The 16,372-nt window shown below is 39.4% G+C and overlaps 1 protein-coding gene across 3 annotated transcripts in view; it reads left to right on the top strand.

Annotated features, from left to right (window-relative positions):
- The window catches only part of RNF123 (ring finger protein 123), a 594,888-nt gene that overhangs the window by 336,804 nt on the left and 241,712 nt on the right, over window positions 1-16,372 (top strand). For all 3 annotated transcript variants that reach the window (XM_030205297.1, XM_030205296.1, XM_030205298.1), the window contains exons 22-23: window positions 13,713-13,819; window positions 13,970-14,162. In XM_030205297.1, the coding sequence (XP_030061157.1) occupies window positions 13,713-13,819; window positions 13,970-14,162 (300 nt within the window). The remainder of the gene's footprint in view (window positions 1-13,712; window positions 13,820-13,969; window positions 14,163-16,372) is intronic.

The raw sequence follows: 16,372 nt of genomic DNA, 5'->3' as shown, positions 1-16,372 counted from the left end.
TGATTGGGGTGCAATATTATACTGGAAAACAGCTAAGGTAGTGTTGCATGGGGATATAGCTTATGCTATTCATAAAAAGAAAATGAGAGAGAGGGACAGTCTCAGGTTAGAGTAGCAACTTGTAAAGGCTAGACAGGCCTATGGTATTGCCCTTACAGCATCTTGTAAAGCCCATTTATTAGCAACTCAGTCTGCACTAAATGAGCTTTTATATCAACGGGTAAAATATTACCAATACCAGCTCTATAAGCATGGCAATAAGAATGGGAAACAGCTAGAATGTCAGAATTGGAGAGGGGCCCCAGTAAGGTTCTGCTGCTTAAAAACAAGAGAGGCCCAATTGTACGAACTGATATGAGATTGCTAAGGTTTTTCAAAACTTTTTGTGGAACTTTATTCATCAACTCACGATAGCACTTTGGAGGGTTGATGCTCATCTTTTGAATCTTGAACTACCATTAGTAACTGATAGAGACCTAGCCATGCTTAACTCAGGGGAAGTCTTATTGATTATTCAACATAGTGTGCTTTGCAAAGCTCCAGGCCTGGATGGCTATAGAGCAGAATTCTATAAAATTCTACAGGAGGACATAGCTCAACACCTCACAGCTCTGTGTAATATGGTCATAGAACAGAAATCTACGTTGATGATCTTGCATCTGGTACAGATTGTGGTTTTCCTTAAGCCTGGTAAAGATCTAACACAACTTAAGAAACAATGTTTCTATTAAAGGTCAAACAGCTCTTCTACTCCCTAGCCTTAAACACACATTTTCTAAAGTGGAGAAAAAAGACCTCAGCACACGCTTGATAGCATACAGGCTAGAGCTTACCGTAAGCCATCATTGATCAGAAGAAAACTCCACTTGTAACAATATCCAGCTAGGAAGTAGAACAGACTTAAATGATACAACTCCATGGAAAAATACAAAATGTGGCAGTTATGCAGTTCTAAATCAAAACATAATTATTTTCAAAGACTTCATAAAATTGTACTGCTTTGTCACCCTCCTCTCTCCATGCATATCTCCCTGTCCCTCATCCATCCGACTCTTCCTGTCTCTCACCTATCCACCCCCATCCTGTTAGACTGTCACTGGAATGATTTGATGTTTCACTTCCAAATCATGCATTCATGGGCGGATGCATTTCAGTTGAAACTTAACGCCGAAAAAACACAATGTCTCATACTTACTTCACAACACAAGCAAATTCACCACCATAACCACACCAAACTTCTCCCTTCCCGTTTCAGACATCCTGAAAATTTTCGGAGTTACCATTGATCGAAATCTTACACTTGAAAACCATGTGAAGAATACAACCAAGAAGATGTTCCATTCGATGTGGAAACTTAAAAGAGTAAGACCTTTCTTCTCAAGGACCATCTTTCGCAATCTGATACAGTCAATAGTGCTAAGTCACCTAGATTATTGCAATGCACTTTACGCTGGTTGTAAAGAACAAATTATTAAGAAACTTCAAACAGCTCAGAACACTGCAGCTAGACTCATATTTGTAAAAACAAAATATGAAAGTGCAAAACCCCTAAGAGAAAAGTTACACTGGCTTCCACTTAACGTATTTGTTTAAGGTATGCACTGTAGTTCACAAAATCATTCACGGAGAAGCCCCAACCTACATGCTAGACCTGGTCGACTTGCCACCCTGGAACGCTAAAAGATCATCCCGCACATTCCTTAATCTTCACTTCCCTAGCTGTAAAGGTCTAAAATACAGACTAACACATGCGTCCAGCTTTCCCTACATATGTACACAGCTGTGGAATGCACTACCGTTTAACCTAAAAACAATTTACAAACTAATCAACTTTCGTAAATCTCTGAAGACCTAGCTCTTTATCAAGACATACCACAACGGTCAAGAACTGTAAATGTAACACATCATCACTTTACCTTAAATGCTGAACTGTTTCTTTCTATATCTTTTTACTTAATTCTAATATGTCATCCATGATCTTTATGAAACACCAATTGTTGTCTTCTACTCTGGAATGGCGAAAGCCATAATGGAGCATTGTAAGCCACATTGAGCCTGCAAATAGGTGGGAAAATGTGGGATACAAACGCAATAAATAAATAAATACATAAAAATAACTTGAAATACAAACTAAACAAATTGCTCAGCCTTAAAACAGATCAGCAAATTTTGACCTGCACTCTAAATATTATGCTGAGAAAGATAAAAGCAGTGCACTGCTAGCAAATTATTTGAAAAGAAAACGTCTCAAAACTCAAATTCCTGCTATTAAATTGTCCAATCAAACAATCTGTACGTCGAAAGTTGACATCTCCAGTGCTCTCTATGATTTCTATTCTAATCTATATCAGTCTAAATCTCTTAACACTCATAGTAATGTGAACCAATTCCTATCTACACTGAAGGGACCAAAATGGGAAGGGAACGATTTAGAGTTTCTTGAGAAACATAACGGAGAAAGAGCTTCATCATGCAATTAGAGACTCCCCTCAGAAGAAAATCCCTGGACCCGACAGGATTCCAATAGAATTTTATAAACTTTTTAAATCTGATCTCTCGCATGTCCTCCTCCCTCTCTTCAATTCTATAGCTCCAGAGAATGTGGTACATAGCTTGTTCTCTGAATCAATTATCACTGTTATTCTGAAACGTAACAAGGACCCATTGTTAGTTTCTAATTATCGGCCTATCTCTTTGTTAAATGTTGATTACAAACTTTTTGCTAAAATTTTAGCAAACAGAATCAAACAAATTATCTCAAAAATTATTCATCCTAATCAAGTTGGATTTATGCCAGGTAGGCTTATCAGTGACAACTCACGTTTGTTTCTTCATATTTCTCATATGGCAGGCTCTCTTCAGGAACCTCTTGTGGCTTTATCTCTGGATGCAGAGAAGGCCTTTGACAGGTTAGAGTGGGATTACTTGTTTACTACCCTGAACTGGTTTGGGTGTCCCTTGGATTTTCTAAATAAAATTCAAACAGTATATGCCAATCCTATTGCCAAAGTAATTACAAAAATAAATCACTGTCAAATAATATTCTTAAACGAGGTACTAGGCAAGGCTGTCGTCTCTCTCCATATCTCTTTAATATTACACTTGAACCTCTCTTATTAGCAGTAAGGGCCAATTGTGCTAAACCAAAACTTAGATATCTTGGAATTGATTTGTATCCCTCATTGGCTGATACCATTCAATATAATGCTGAAGCAATTCTAAAGTTTCTTAAATTATTACTGCTTTCTTGGCACCCTCTTTCTCTTTCATGGTGGGGGCGCCTTGAAACCATTAAAATGATGATATCTCCCAAAGTTAATTATATTCTAAGTATTTTTCCTATATTGTTCCCACAATCTTTCTATTCTCAATTAGACAAACTCTTGAATAATTTTTTGTGGAGGAATAAGACACCTAAAATCGCTGTTAGAAAACTTAAAAGTACCAAGGAGATTGGTGGCATTTTGTTTCCAGATTTTTATAACTACCACAAGTCTTTCATTTCTCAACAGGGTTGCAACTGGTTCTTCCAAAAAACTGGCTATAAACCAACTTGGCTTGCATTTGAAGAAATTATGGTGCATCCATTTACTCTCTCAATATTACTCTCTTCCACTTCTTTCCCTACTCAGAACTTGGATTCTATACTGTTTGCCACGGTTAAATCGCTTCTGGTGATAGATAAATTGCTAGCTATTCCTTTTTCAACATCTTTACACATGTCTGATCCTCATGTTCTAATAAACAAGGTTCCATTCTTTTGGAAAGCACCTCCCACAATAGGCAATTTGCTTCTGAGGCTCTACTTCTATCAGAACTGCTGAACTCTCACTCTCACTGTGAGCCTGTATTCCCATCAGAACTGCTGAGCTCCCACTCTCACTGTAAGCCTGCACTTACTTTAAAACTGTTAAGCTCCCACATTTATAACAGTCTACACTCTTATTAGAGCTGCTGAGCTCCAGCCTTTATTGTAGCCTGCTCTTGGGGAAGGCTTTCCTCAACCATCATCTTTCACAACATAATTTCAAACCAGGCAGACGGTTGTTGATATCAGAAAGCACCTCCCACAATAAGCAGCTTGCTTCTGAGGCTCTACTTCTATCAGAACTGCTGAACTCTCACTCTCACTGTGAGCCTGTATTCCCATCAGAACTGCTGAACTCTCACTGTGAGCTTGTATTCCCAACAGAACTGCTGGGCTCCCACTCTCACTGTAAGCCTGACTTATAGGTGTCCAGGACTTCACTCCCGAGCATCTGACTGTGAGTAACCTATATATCCTAAATTGACACCAAAATGAACACAATCAAAATACTTCAGGTAATCTACTCCCTTTCACTGATCCACCTAGCACTATCCATCCCACTCATAGAACATTACTTCATACGCACCCTACAAAATCACCAAAGACTGATCAAACATTCCACACTCAACCAAAATGACTCTCATCACACTAAAGGAAAACTATCTAAATATGGACATCACTACCAAAATGAGAGGAAAGACCACAACAAACACACATCACCCAAGGAACGACAACTAACAAAAATCCACATAACACCATACCTAGAAGCCCCATACCAAAACATCCAGGTAGGCTACATCAATGCTAGATCCTTAATCAACAAAACAACAACAATATCAGATTGGATCACCTCAGAAAACCTCGATCTCATCTTTATCAATGAAACAAGGATTCATAACCAAAACGACCCCATGATCCTTGAACTGTGCCCGCCAGGTTACAAAATCACCCACCGAACCAGATCGGAAAAGAGAGGTGGAGGCATAGCACTAATATACCGAGAAAAATTCACCACCGAAACCATAGCCGCCTCCATAACACCCCAACTAGAAATTGCCTCATTTAGAATCCATAACAACTCCCTAACTGATCACCTGAATTGTGTATTATTCTATAGACCACCCAGCAACTGGAAGGAAAGTCAGCCCACCTTCATGGACTTCATATCAAACAACTGTGTAAACAACAACAGCATACTGCTACTAGGCGACATTAACCTTCACCTAGAAGACCCCAACTCCACAAACACTCTTGAATGTAAAGACTTCCTACAGTCCTGGGATTTTAAATGGCCCCACATGCAAACTACCCATATCAAAGGAAATACATTGGACCTCCCATCACATAAACTACCTACAGACAATAACCTATTAATAACAGACATCAAATGGACAGCAATACCTTGGACTTAGCATTACAAACTGAACCTAACTCTAAACTGGTGGAAGAAGGGCTCAAACAGTACACCAGAACGTACTACTTACACTACAAGAGGGCAAATCGATCCACAAATATTCTGGCAACAAATATACGACAACACGCACTGATTCCATACTTTACCTCAACCACTGGGATGGCAGATGCAACAGTGTACTAAACAAAATAGCACCCTTAAAAACAAGAATATCAAAAAGACAAAACACTATACCTTGGTTCAATGCCAAACTAAAAAAACTCAAAACACAATCTAGAAAACTTGAACGAGTATGGAGAACGACAAAAGATGAACACACACTCAACGCATGGAAACAAGTACATAGAAAATACAAATACGCAATAAAACAAACCAAAAGGTCCTACTACAAAACCAAATTAGGACCGGGCTACAAAGATATGAAGAAACTATTCCAACTCGTAAATAAGTTACTAGACACCACCCCTATCACCACAACCAACATAGACATCCCACCCGCAGAAAAACTTGCTAACTACTTTAATGAAAAAATAATAAAACTACGCAGCACACTTCCTCATCACAATACCGACATCAAAATCTTTTTCAGCGATCTGGACCCATCCTCCGAAGGATACCCAGCTGACCGCATTTGGACAACATTTAATCTCCTCAGCACTGAATAAGATACACAAGCAACTCACAGGTTCGCCAAGACCCACTGCAAACTGGATACATGTCCCAGTTATCTATTCAAGTCTGCCCCAGACCGCTTCATAGCAGACCTTACATCCCATCTAAACTTCATGTTACAACAAGGTCTCTTCTCTGAGGAACATGGCAACATCCTACTCACCCCAATACCAAAAGACGCCAAGAAAAGCACAAACGATATCACCAATTATCGCCCAGTTGCGTCTATGATGGAGAGCTTTGTGACTAAACAGCTTACAGAATACCTGGACAAGTTCTCAATACTCCATAATTCACAATCAGGATTCCGATCCCACCATAGCACCGAAACTGTCCTAGTCACCCTCCTGGCCAAATTCAAGCAGGAGATTGCCACAGGCAAAAGCATACTCCTCCTCCAGTTTGTCATGTCGAGCGCATTCGACAAGGTAAACCACAACATACTACTAAGAATACTAGGCCACTTCGGGATTGAAGGAAACGTACTTAACTGGATCAAAGGCTTTCTAACCACCAGAACTTATCAAGTAAAATCAAAGTCAAACATATCACCACCATGGAAAGCAGTCTGCGGAGTACCTCAAGGATCACCATTATCACCAATACTCTTCAACATGATGATGATTCCACTGGCACAGTCCTTATCCAACCGAGGCCTTAACCCATTCATTTACGCAGATGATGTTACAATATACATCCCCTTCAGACATGATCTGACAGAAATAACCAACAAAATCAACAATAGTCTGAACATCATGGACTCCTAGGCAAACTCATTCCAACTGAAACTGAACACCAAAAAAACACATTGCCTCATCCTCTACTCTCCATATAACAAATACAAACCCACAACCATAAATACTCCAGGACATACCCTCCCTACCTCGGACAGTTTGAAAATACTCGGTGTCACACTCGATCGCAACCTTACCCTCGAGAGCCAAGTAAACTCTGTAACAAAGAAAATGTTCTATTCAATGTGGAAACTCAAATGATTAAAACCTTTCTTCCCAAGAGCAACTTTTCGATACCTAATACAATCAATGGTCCTAAGCCATGCAGATTATTGCAACGGAATCTACGCAGGCTGCAAAGAACAACTCATAAAAAAACTCCAGACCGCCCAAAATACAGCAACCAGGCTGATAGTCAGTAAAACACGCTTCGAAAGTGCCAAACCCCTCCGAGAAAAGTTGCATTGGCTCCCAATCAAAGAACAGATCATCTTCAAAATCTGCACCTTAGTCCACAAAATCATGTACGGTGTAGCCCCAGGATACATGACAGACCTTATAGACTTACCAATAAGAAACAGTCAGATCGTCAAGATCCTACCTAAACCTACACTATCCAAATTGTAAAGGACTGAAATACAAAACAATTTACGCAGCCGGCTTCTCCTACATAAGCGCACAACTATGGAATGGGCTCCCAAAAGCTGTGAAAACAATCCACGAGCACTTGAACTTCAGGAAATCACTAAAAACCAGCCTCTTCAAAAGGGCCTACCCCAACGACCCCACGTAACCCTCTTCACCTACCAACACAGCAAGACTATGATTGAACAAGACATCACGCAATCTTCATCCATTCCGACCCTCCACTTATACCTCATACGATCACTACACAACTTTGTATTTGTTATCCACCGACTGGGCAAACGCCTTTGACAGTACTATGTAAGCCACATTGAGCCTGCAAATAGGTGGGAAAATGTGAGGTACAAATGCAACAAATAAATTGATAAGGGAATTAGGACTTTTTCAGATATAATCCATGATAGTAAGGCCTTTTGGCTTTTCTCTGAGCTAACAAAAAGGTTTTCCTTATCTCCCTGTTTATTTCAAATGGTTGTGTGGTAGCCGTGTTAGTCCACTCTTAAGGTTATCAATAGAAATCAAACAAAATAAAACATGGAAAAGAAAATAAGATGATACCTTTTTTATTGGACATAACTTAATACATTTCTTGATTAGCTTTCGAAGGTTGCCCTTCTTCCTCAGATCGGAAATAAACAAATGTGCTAGCTGACAGTGTATATAAGTGAAAACATTCAAGCATTACTATGACAGTCTTGCATACTTCCTTCCCACCCTGTCAGACTGTCATAGTAATGCTTGAATGTTTTCACTTATATACACTGTCAGCTAGCACATTTGCTTATTTCCGATCTGAGGAAGAAGGGCAACCTTTGAAAGCTAATCAAGAAATGTATTAAGTTATGTCCAATAAAAAAGGTATCATCTTATTTTCTTTTCCATGTTTTATTTTGTTTGATTTCTATTGATAACTTTCAAATGGTTGCAATTAACTCATTGTATTGCTGCTGCTTCTGTTTTTTTCCAAATTGTCATCTCAACAACCTTCTCTTTTCAGTGTTGCACAGTCTTTACTCATTGATGGTCACACTGCATCAAAGATATACAAAATGTTAATCAAATCAATTTACAAATTCAATACAGCGCTACAAAGTAATTGGCAAACAGACATAGGACAGGATCTTGATGAAGAACAATGGGCTTATTTTTGGTCAAAAACGTTGAGGCCATTGTCTTCGGCGTCAGTTCTCCAGTCTATGTACTTTCTATACTATAGAGTCAGTTGGACTCCTCGCAAACTAGCCACAGCATGCCTTGTTTCATCTGATAAATGCTGGCATTGTTCTCAAGCAACGGGAACTCTACTTCACATGCTATATGAATGTGAGCAGGTGTTTAAGTTCTGGCAATTAATTTGGACAGTAATTCAGAAAATCCTGTCGCTGGACTGTGTTTTATCATCCTCGATAGTAATCTTCAAATCGTGCTCGCAACAATTGAACCTCACATCATCTCAAGCAAGATTACTGGATATTTTACTTACTATAGCCCAAAAACATATTTTACTTAACTGGAAGTCTGCCCATTTGCTCAATCTTCATTTTTGGTGGAATTCTGTTCTACAATATCAAAAGTTGGAATTTTCTGTAGCAGAGATGCAGCATACTTTACTTTCTAAAAGGAAAATTTGGAACCCGCTGGAACAGTACTTACAATTTCTTTAAATGACTGTGATCCACCTTTCTTTTTAGAAATTGTTTCTTTATATTTGACTGATCCTATTTTATGGCATTGCATGCTAACAATGGTTCCTTTATTTTTTCTTTTCTTTTCTTTGTGTTTTGCTTAATTGCCTGCTATTTGTTTTTCTTCAAAAATTCTAATAAAATGTTTGGAAAAAAAAAAAGAAAATTTGTGTTTAAGACCAGGGAGCGAATAGCTCTTTGATCTTTAATAGAAACATTGTTTAAGAGTTTCATATTGAAGTTTTTAGCTTGTGTGAAAAATCTAACACAAGCAGAATCATACTGGTCCATCTCAGTCTTGTGCTAGGAGCCCAAATTACTAGCAAAAATTCTTTTGAACCACTGAGTACAAATCTTATTGCAGAACCACAAGTAGGATTTGTGCATGAGCAGTCCGCAGTTAAAAATATTCAGAAAATTCTAGTATCACTAGAGTAGGTTCATGCCCAGGGAGAACGAACTCTGCTTGTTAGTTTTGATGCTGAAAAGGCCTTTGATCGAGTAGATTGGGCTTTCCTACAAGGGGTTCTGCGATACTGTGGCCTAATTGGTACATTTGGGGATGCGATATGTGCCTTATTTCATAAAACTCATGCTTATATTCGAGTTAATGAAGAATCACCTATTTCTTTTCATATTCAGGGAGGCACCAGGCAGGGGTGCCCTTCATCCTTGCTTCTGTTTGTCCTTACCTTTGATCCTCTCATTAGGGAAATATCATCAAATCCAGAAATTAAGGGGGTAACAGATTTGTAAACAGGACTTGAAACATGATTTCTTGGTTCATATTACTGACCCTCGGGACTCTTTGGCAACACTTTTTGAAAGCTTCACAGAGTTTGGTGACTTCTCTGGGTTTTAACTGAGCATGAATAAATCAGAAGCATTGCCAACTGATAACAAATTGAGACGCGACTGGGGTAGGGACTTCCCTCTTAGATGGGTTACGGGTAGCTTTCAATATTTGGGAATCCAATTGCCCTCTGATCCCAAACAGCTTATACTATTGTAATATCACCCGTCTCCTCCAGTTCACTAGGTAACAGTTGGCCATCTGGCCAGCATTACCACTTTCCCTAAGTGGGAGAATTAGTTTATACCGTATGATTTTGATTTTTTTTCTGAGATGGTTGTATGTCCTACAACATGTCTTTGTCTGGATCTAGTATGCTACTCTTATATTCTTATGTTCTTATATTCTTATCCTAGGCAAATATTTGCGCACATTGAATAGGGAGGTCACTAGATTCTGCTTGGAGGGGGGACAAGAAATCAAAATTGAGAATTGGAATAAGGAAGGCCTGATATCAAACTGTATAATAAGGCTTGTCTGTTGAGACATATCAGAGATTAAGTTTTAGTTCAGAAAGATTATATAGCTTTTGGGCTGGAGCAAGAATTGTTCTCCCTAGTATGTATTAACTATCTCCTATAGCTTTAATTAACTTCAGAACTGGTGTCTTGTTAAGGTCGTTGAGAGAAGCTTTGCAACTCCTAATATCTGTTTTGATGTTCAATCCAACCTCTACAGAGCTGTTACCAATTATAGGGAATTTAGACTTACCTCCATGCAGGATTAGTCTTTTAACTCATGTTCTTCAAGAAGATGGGACATTGGTATCCTTTGATTCTTTATTATGCAGCTCTCCAGTGCAGGGGACAGACAAATATACATATATACAATTGGCTCATTGTATACACATTTTACAGAGGGGTATTCTCTCTACTGGGATGATGAGTAAACTTAAGGAATTTTTGAGGAAAAGGTACCCTGATTGATGTCTGTGTCCTTATTAGACAAGGAGAATATATAAGGAGCAAACCCAATTACTAATCTATACCTAGATCAGTTCCAAATTAAACCAATACATCTATAATGGGAACGTTTTGTTCTTTATATATACATATTTGTATTGTAACTACATTTAAAAACCCTTTGAGTTCAATAAACCTTATATAGATCAATTTTAAAATATTTTTATACATTTTTATGTGCTCAGAAATCAAACGTGCTTTGTTATGTTATACTTACTTCTGTTCCGCAAACTACCCCAAAGAGTTCTGTGCGGATTACATGACAAGAGGCTGGATAATACAAAGCCTGGAATCACAATATACAATACTAGTTTTACAGTGCAACATTCAGACTACCATTAATATAATTTAAAATTTAATCAGATGACAAAAATGTGTTAACCATGTTTTCCATCATGGCACATTGATATGGCATATTGATATTGCTGACCATATTAATGTGCCATGATGGGGAAACGGGGTGTTTTTGGTCTTTGTTTAGACACATTAAGCATATAAAAATTAGTATATAAAAATATTTTAAAATTGTATATGTTTTATTGAATTATATATATAAAATGTTCCCTAGATCATATTTGTATTGGACTTATTACATAAGGCAAAATGTCAGCTTCTCCCAGTACATACACATTCTGATATATTTATTTATTTAGATTTTGCTCACACCTTTTTTCAGTAGTAGCTCAAGGTGAGTTACATTCAGGTACACTGGATATTTCTCTGTCCCAGGAGGGCACACAATCTAAGTTTGTACCTGAGGCAATGGAAGGTTAAGTGACTTGCCCAAGATCACAAGGAGCAGCAGCGGGATTTGAACCCGGCCACCTCTGGATTTCAAGACCGGTGCTCTAACCACTAGGCCACTCTTCCACTCAGTGATGGAATGAAGAGTTGGATCTGGGATTAGAATCAGCAGATCTGGCTTTGCGATCTGTCCCTAAGGTGGTACGTAGTGCTGGACTGCAAGAATGCTTTTTTGCACAATTAGTAGATCCTATTTTTCTCAAATACAAGCCCATCATGCAGGGTGTGCTCCCTATGCCCTCTGTTATAAATGTGAGAGGGTAGAGGGCATGCTATCTCATGTACTTTGGCCCTGCCCACCCGTCAGAAACTTCTGGGGTACTATTATGAGTTATTTTGGCAGTGGATTAAAGAAATCTATTACAATCTCACCTCTAGGGGTTTTTATTCATGAAGGTGGCTAGTTGTGGGGCTCTGGGAAAAGGGGGGGAGCCTTCTATTTTTTAAATCGTGCTTGGTGGGGGAAAAATGCATGTTATAACATTGAGTTCAAGAGAGCGCCCCAACTTATTGGTCTTGGAGAGGTGCTTTTTGTAATCTAACGCTTCTGGAGTTTCAAGATAAAGGATTGGCATTGAACAGCAGAAGAAGCTTTTGTTGAGTTGGGAGGCCTGTGTCCAATCTTTATCCCCCAGAGTAGTAGCATGGTGCTAAATGAGCTACAAGACTAGCCTAGAAAAATTGATGTTTCGCCCCACACACACAAAGGAGGGAGGTATTGGGTTTTGGGGAGTGGGAAATATTATTATTATTAGCATTTGTATAGCGCTACGCAGCGCTGAACACCTGATACAAAGAGACAGTCCCTGCTCAAAAGAGCTTACAATCTAAGTAATACAGACAAACAAGACAGTTACGGGTGAGGGAAGTAATGGGTGAGAAGGGAGGAAGGGACAAGGGGGGGGGGGGGCAATTGTGGCTAGGAGCTAAAAGCAGCAGTGAAAAGGTGGGTTTTCAGCATAGATTTGAAAACAGGTAGAGATGGAGCTAGACGTATAGGTCCAGGAAGTCTATTCCAGGCATAAGGTGCCGCGAGAGAAAAGGAGCGAAGCCTGGAGTTAGCAGTGGAGGAGAAGGAGGATGACGAGAGATTTGTCAAGCGAGCGGAGTTCACGGGGAGGAATGTAGGGAGAGATGAGAGTGGAGAGGTAATGGGGGGGCTGCAGAGTGGATGCATTTAAAGGTCAGTGCGAGAAGTTTAAACTGAATGCGGATTTGTAATGAGGAGCTGAGATAGACCATAGGTGGCTATAAGAGTCCAAGCCTCCTGGGAAAGTTTAGCTCTACTGAATTTAGACAGCCATCTGAGAAGAGTGGAGGGGAAGAGGTAATAATACTGATATGATTTTTTGACATTATTATTGATTGTTATTTTGAAGTTTGATTTTTGTCAATGTACTTGACTAGTTCTTAGCTATTAATAAAGAGATTGAAAACGAAAAGAACCGGCATGTTTGTTGGAGTGTGGGAAGGGGGACAGTTGCAGTGGTTATCTTAATGTTGGAGGGTGTAATGGGGGTTGTCTTGCTGTCAGGGTGAAAATAGTCTCTTGGGGGGGGGGGGGGGAGGCATCAGTTGGGGAAAACATGCTGTTGTTGGTTGGGGGGGGGTGGTGTTGGCCTTTTCACCTGACCCTTCAGGCTGGTGCTTGTTAGTACCAGGGAGCAGATTTAAATGCTGATGTCCAAAATTTTTTGGCCATCACACATACCCCTTGTAAAATGGGGAATATATGTCTACATGCTTTGTCCATTAAAAAACATTCCCTATCCATACCCCTTTGAAATGTCTGTATTCTGGGATTCTTCTTGTATAGATAATGGCTTTCCAAAATTACCATTTGAATGCGTATGTACATTATATGTGTAAATGCTGCCATTTTACATATCTAGATGCTTATAAAATAACCTCATTATGGCAGTAAATGATAAAACACTAACTCAATCACAAGTATACAAATGGTTTGTGATGAAAACTGCTTGAACAATTTGAGATGAAATTGATAGTTTATATATATTATATTGAAATTGTACATTTTCTATTTTTTTATTGTATACTAGCAATTGATTGTTTTAAATTAAAAGTTAAAATGTCTCTCCTTTTTTTTCCTTTATCTTTTGCTCATATTCTTTCAGATGATCTGGCTTCAAAAGCAAATATTGTTATTGACCCTGCAGAACTACAGGCTGTGAGCATGGATGACCTGGATGAGGATGAGGAATCAGCAACGTCTGCCACACAGGTATTTTTACAGTGCTCAGAATAACACATAAGTTAAAAATAGCAGAAACAGCCCTGTATATTACCTAGTCAGTTAATTATACTACCAGCCCTTTATTTCACTCAACATCATCGCCTGAATCAATATATATATTTTCTCTCCATCTCCCAGCGTTCCAGCCCTGCTTTGACACTTGGTAGTGCTTTGACTAGACCAAGCTGGTTGAGCTCCCCCACTTTAGGCCGTGCAAATCGATTTCTTAGCACTGCAGCTGTCAGTCTAATGAACCCCCGAAGGCCTCTGGGGACCCTGGAGAAGATCAAAGTACGCACCCTGAATGCAGAGCAAAGGACAGAGGAAGACAGTGAGTACCTGCAGCTGGGTATCCTTCTTTTTCCTGCTTGTGATGGGATATGTTAGGTAGGAGGACTGCTTCACGACATTTTGACTGTGATTCAAAGAAGAAACTTGAGAGCTTGTACAATATGTGTTGGGGTCAAGGGTAAAAACGAAAATAAAAACCTACATAATAAATATTCTTAACAAACATAGTCATTAAAACATATTGAATAAAAATAAAAACAACTTAAAATACTCTCACAGGCATATTTTCGAAAGAGAAGGGTGCCCATCTTTCGACACAAATTGGGAGATGGGCATCCTTCTCCCAGGGTCGCCCAAATCGGCATAACTGAAAGCTGATTTTGGGTGTCCTCAACTGCTTTCCATTGCGGGGATGACCAAAGTTCATGGGGGCATATCGGAAGCATAGCGAAGGTGGAACTGGGGCGTGCTTAACACACGGGCATCCTCGGCCAATAATGGAAAAAAGAAGGGCGTCCCTGACAAACACTTGGCCCACTTTACTTGGTCCTTTTGTTTTTTTATGACCAAGCCGCAAAAATGTGCTCTAAAAGACTAGATGACCTCCCCTTACTCCCCCAGTGGTCACTAACCCCCTCCCACCCTAAAAAAATGTTTTTAAAAATATTTTTTCCAGCCTCTATGCCAGCCTCAAATATCATACCCAGCTCCATGACAGCAGTATGCAGGTCCCTGGAGCAGTTTTGGTGGGTACTGCAGTGCTCTTCAAGCAGGCGGACCCAGGCCCATCCCCCCCCCGTTATACTTGTGGTAAATGTGAGCCCTCCAAAACCCACCAGAAACCCACTGTACCCACATCTAGGTGCCCCCTACATCCCTAAGGGCTATGGTAGTGGTGTACAGTTGATGGGAAGTGGGTTTTGGGGGGCTCAGCACACAAGGTAAGGGAGCTATGCACCTGGGAGCTTTTTCTGAAGTCCACTGCAGTGCCCCCTAGGGTGCCCATTTGGTGTGCTGGCAGGTGAGGGGGACCAGTGTGCTATTAATGCTGGCTCCTCCCACGACCAAATGGCTTGGATTTGGTTGTTTCTGAGATGAGCGTCCTCAGTTACCATTATCGCCGAAAATCAGGGACGACCATCTCTAGGGATGACCATCTCTAAGGTCGACCTAAATGTTGAGATTTGGGCGTCCCCGACCGTATTATCGAAACAAAAGATGGCCGTCCATCTTGTTTCGATAATACGGGTTTTCCCGCCCCTTCGCGGGGACGTCCTGCAAGGACAACGTCCTTAGGAAAACTTGGGCGCCCCGTTCGATTATGCCCCTCTCAGTGTGGCAACACGTGTGTTGGAAAATGAAATAATACATCTTTATAATCAATAAGTGGATCAGTGTTACATGCATTTTTTCCACTAGCAAAAGATAACCACTGAAACATATGGTGAATACACAAATGTGTTCTAAGTGCACAGAGCTTCAAGAGGGACATGTACTTAATGATTTGCCATAACTACCTACCTAAAAGGGGTTAAAACAGAATATACGCCTAAAAGTTAACTTAAGACATATCCTAAAAGTAAGATTAAAACAAACATAAATATATCTTAGACGTTTCTGCTTCTGTGTTAAAAATCAAGCCAGTCTAAAAAACAATTTAAAAAGTTCCTCATATACTCACAAACCACATTTCTCTTGCACTACTCCGTATCTGTGAAAGCAGCATCATACAATTACTTCCATTGACTATCTTATATTCACTTCTCACATGTGAAAGGTCACATCTAGAAAGACTTTTAATATATAAATTATTTTCAAAATCATGATGATTAATCCTTAAAAAATACCAAAAATGGCTGAATCTTATCATAAAACATTGAGAAACAACCTTCAAAAAAAAAAAAACAAAAAAACACTGTACAATGCTAAAAAAAATTATCTTTGTATAACAAACTTTCTCAGAATCCCAAAGGAAATCAAATAACTAGCTGGAATTGCTAAAATTAAGTTAAAACAACATAAGATCATAAATTTTTTAAAAATGCTAAAAATGGTTTACAAAAATGCGTTCCAGCCACCATTTTGCCATGCATTCCAGTGACATCATATACTAATCTTATGTTCACGTTGCCACACTACCTAAAAACGATCTATTGAACTAACCAACTTCTGCAAACTACTGAAGACCCATCTCTTCAACAAGACATACCAAAAAGAACAACACAAGTGAACTCCCCCACATTTATCCAG

Source organism: Microcaecilia unicolor, chromosome 6, assembly GCF_901765095.1.
Source record: "Microcaecilia unicolor chromosome 6, aMicUni1.1, whole genome shotgun sequence".
Taxonomy (NCBI): domain Eukaryota; kingdom Metazoa; phylum Chordata; class Amphibia; order Gymnophiona; family Siphonopidae; genus Microcaecilia; species Microcaecilia unicolor.
The sequence above is the reverse complement of the archived record's forward strand: the minus strand, read 5'-3'. Positions and strand labels throughout refer to the sequence as shown.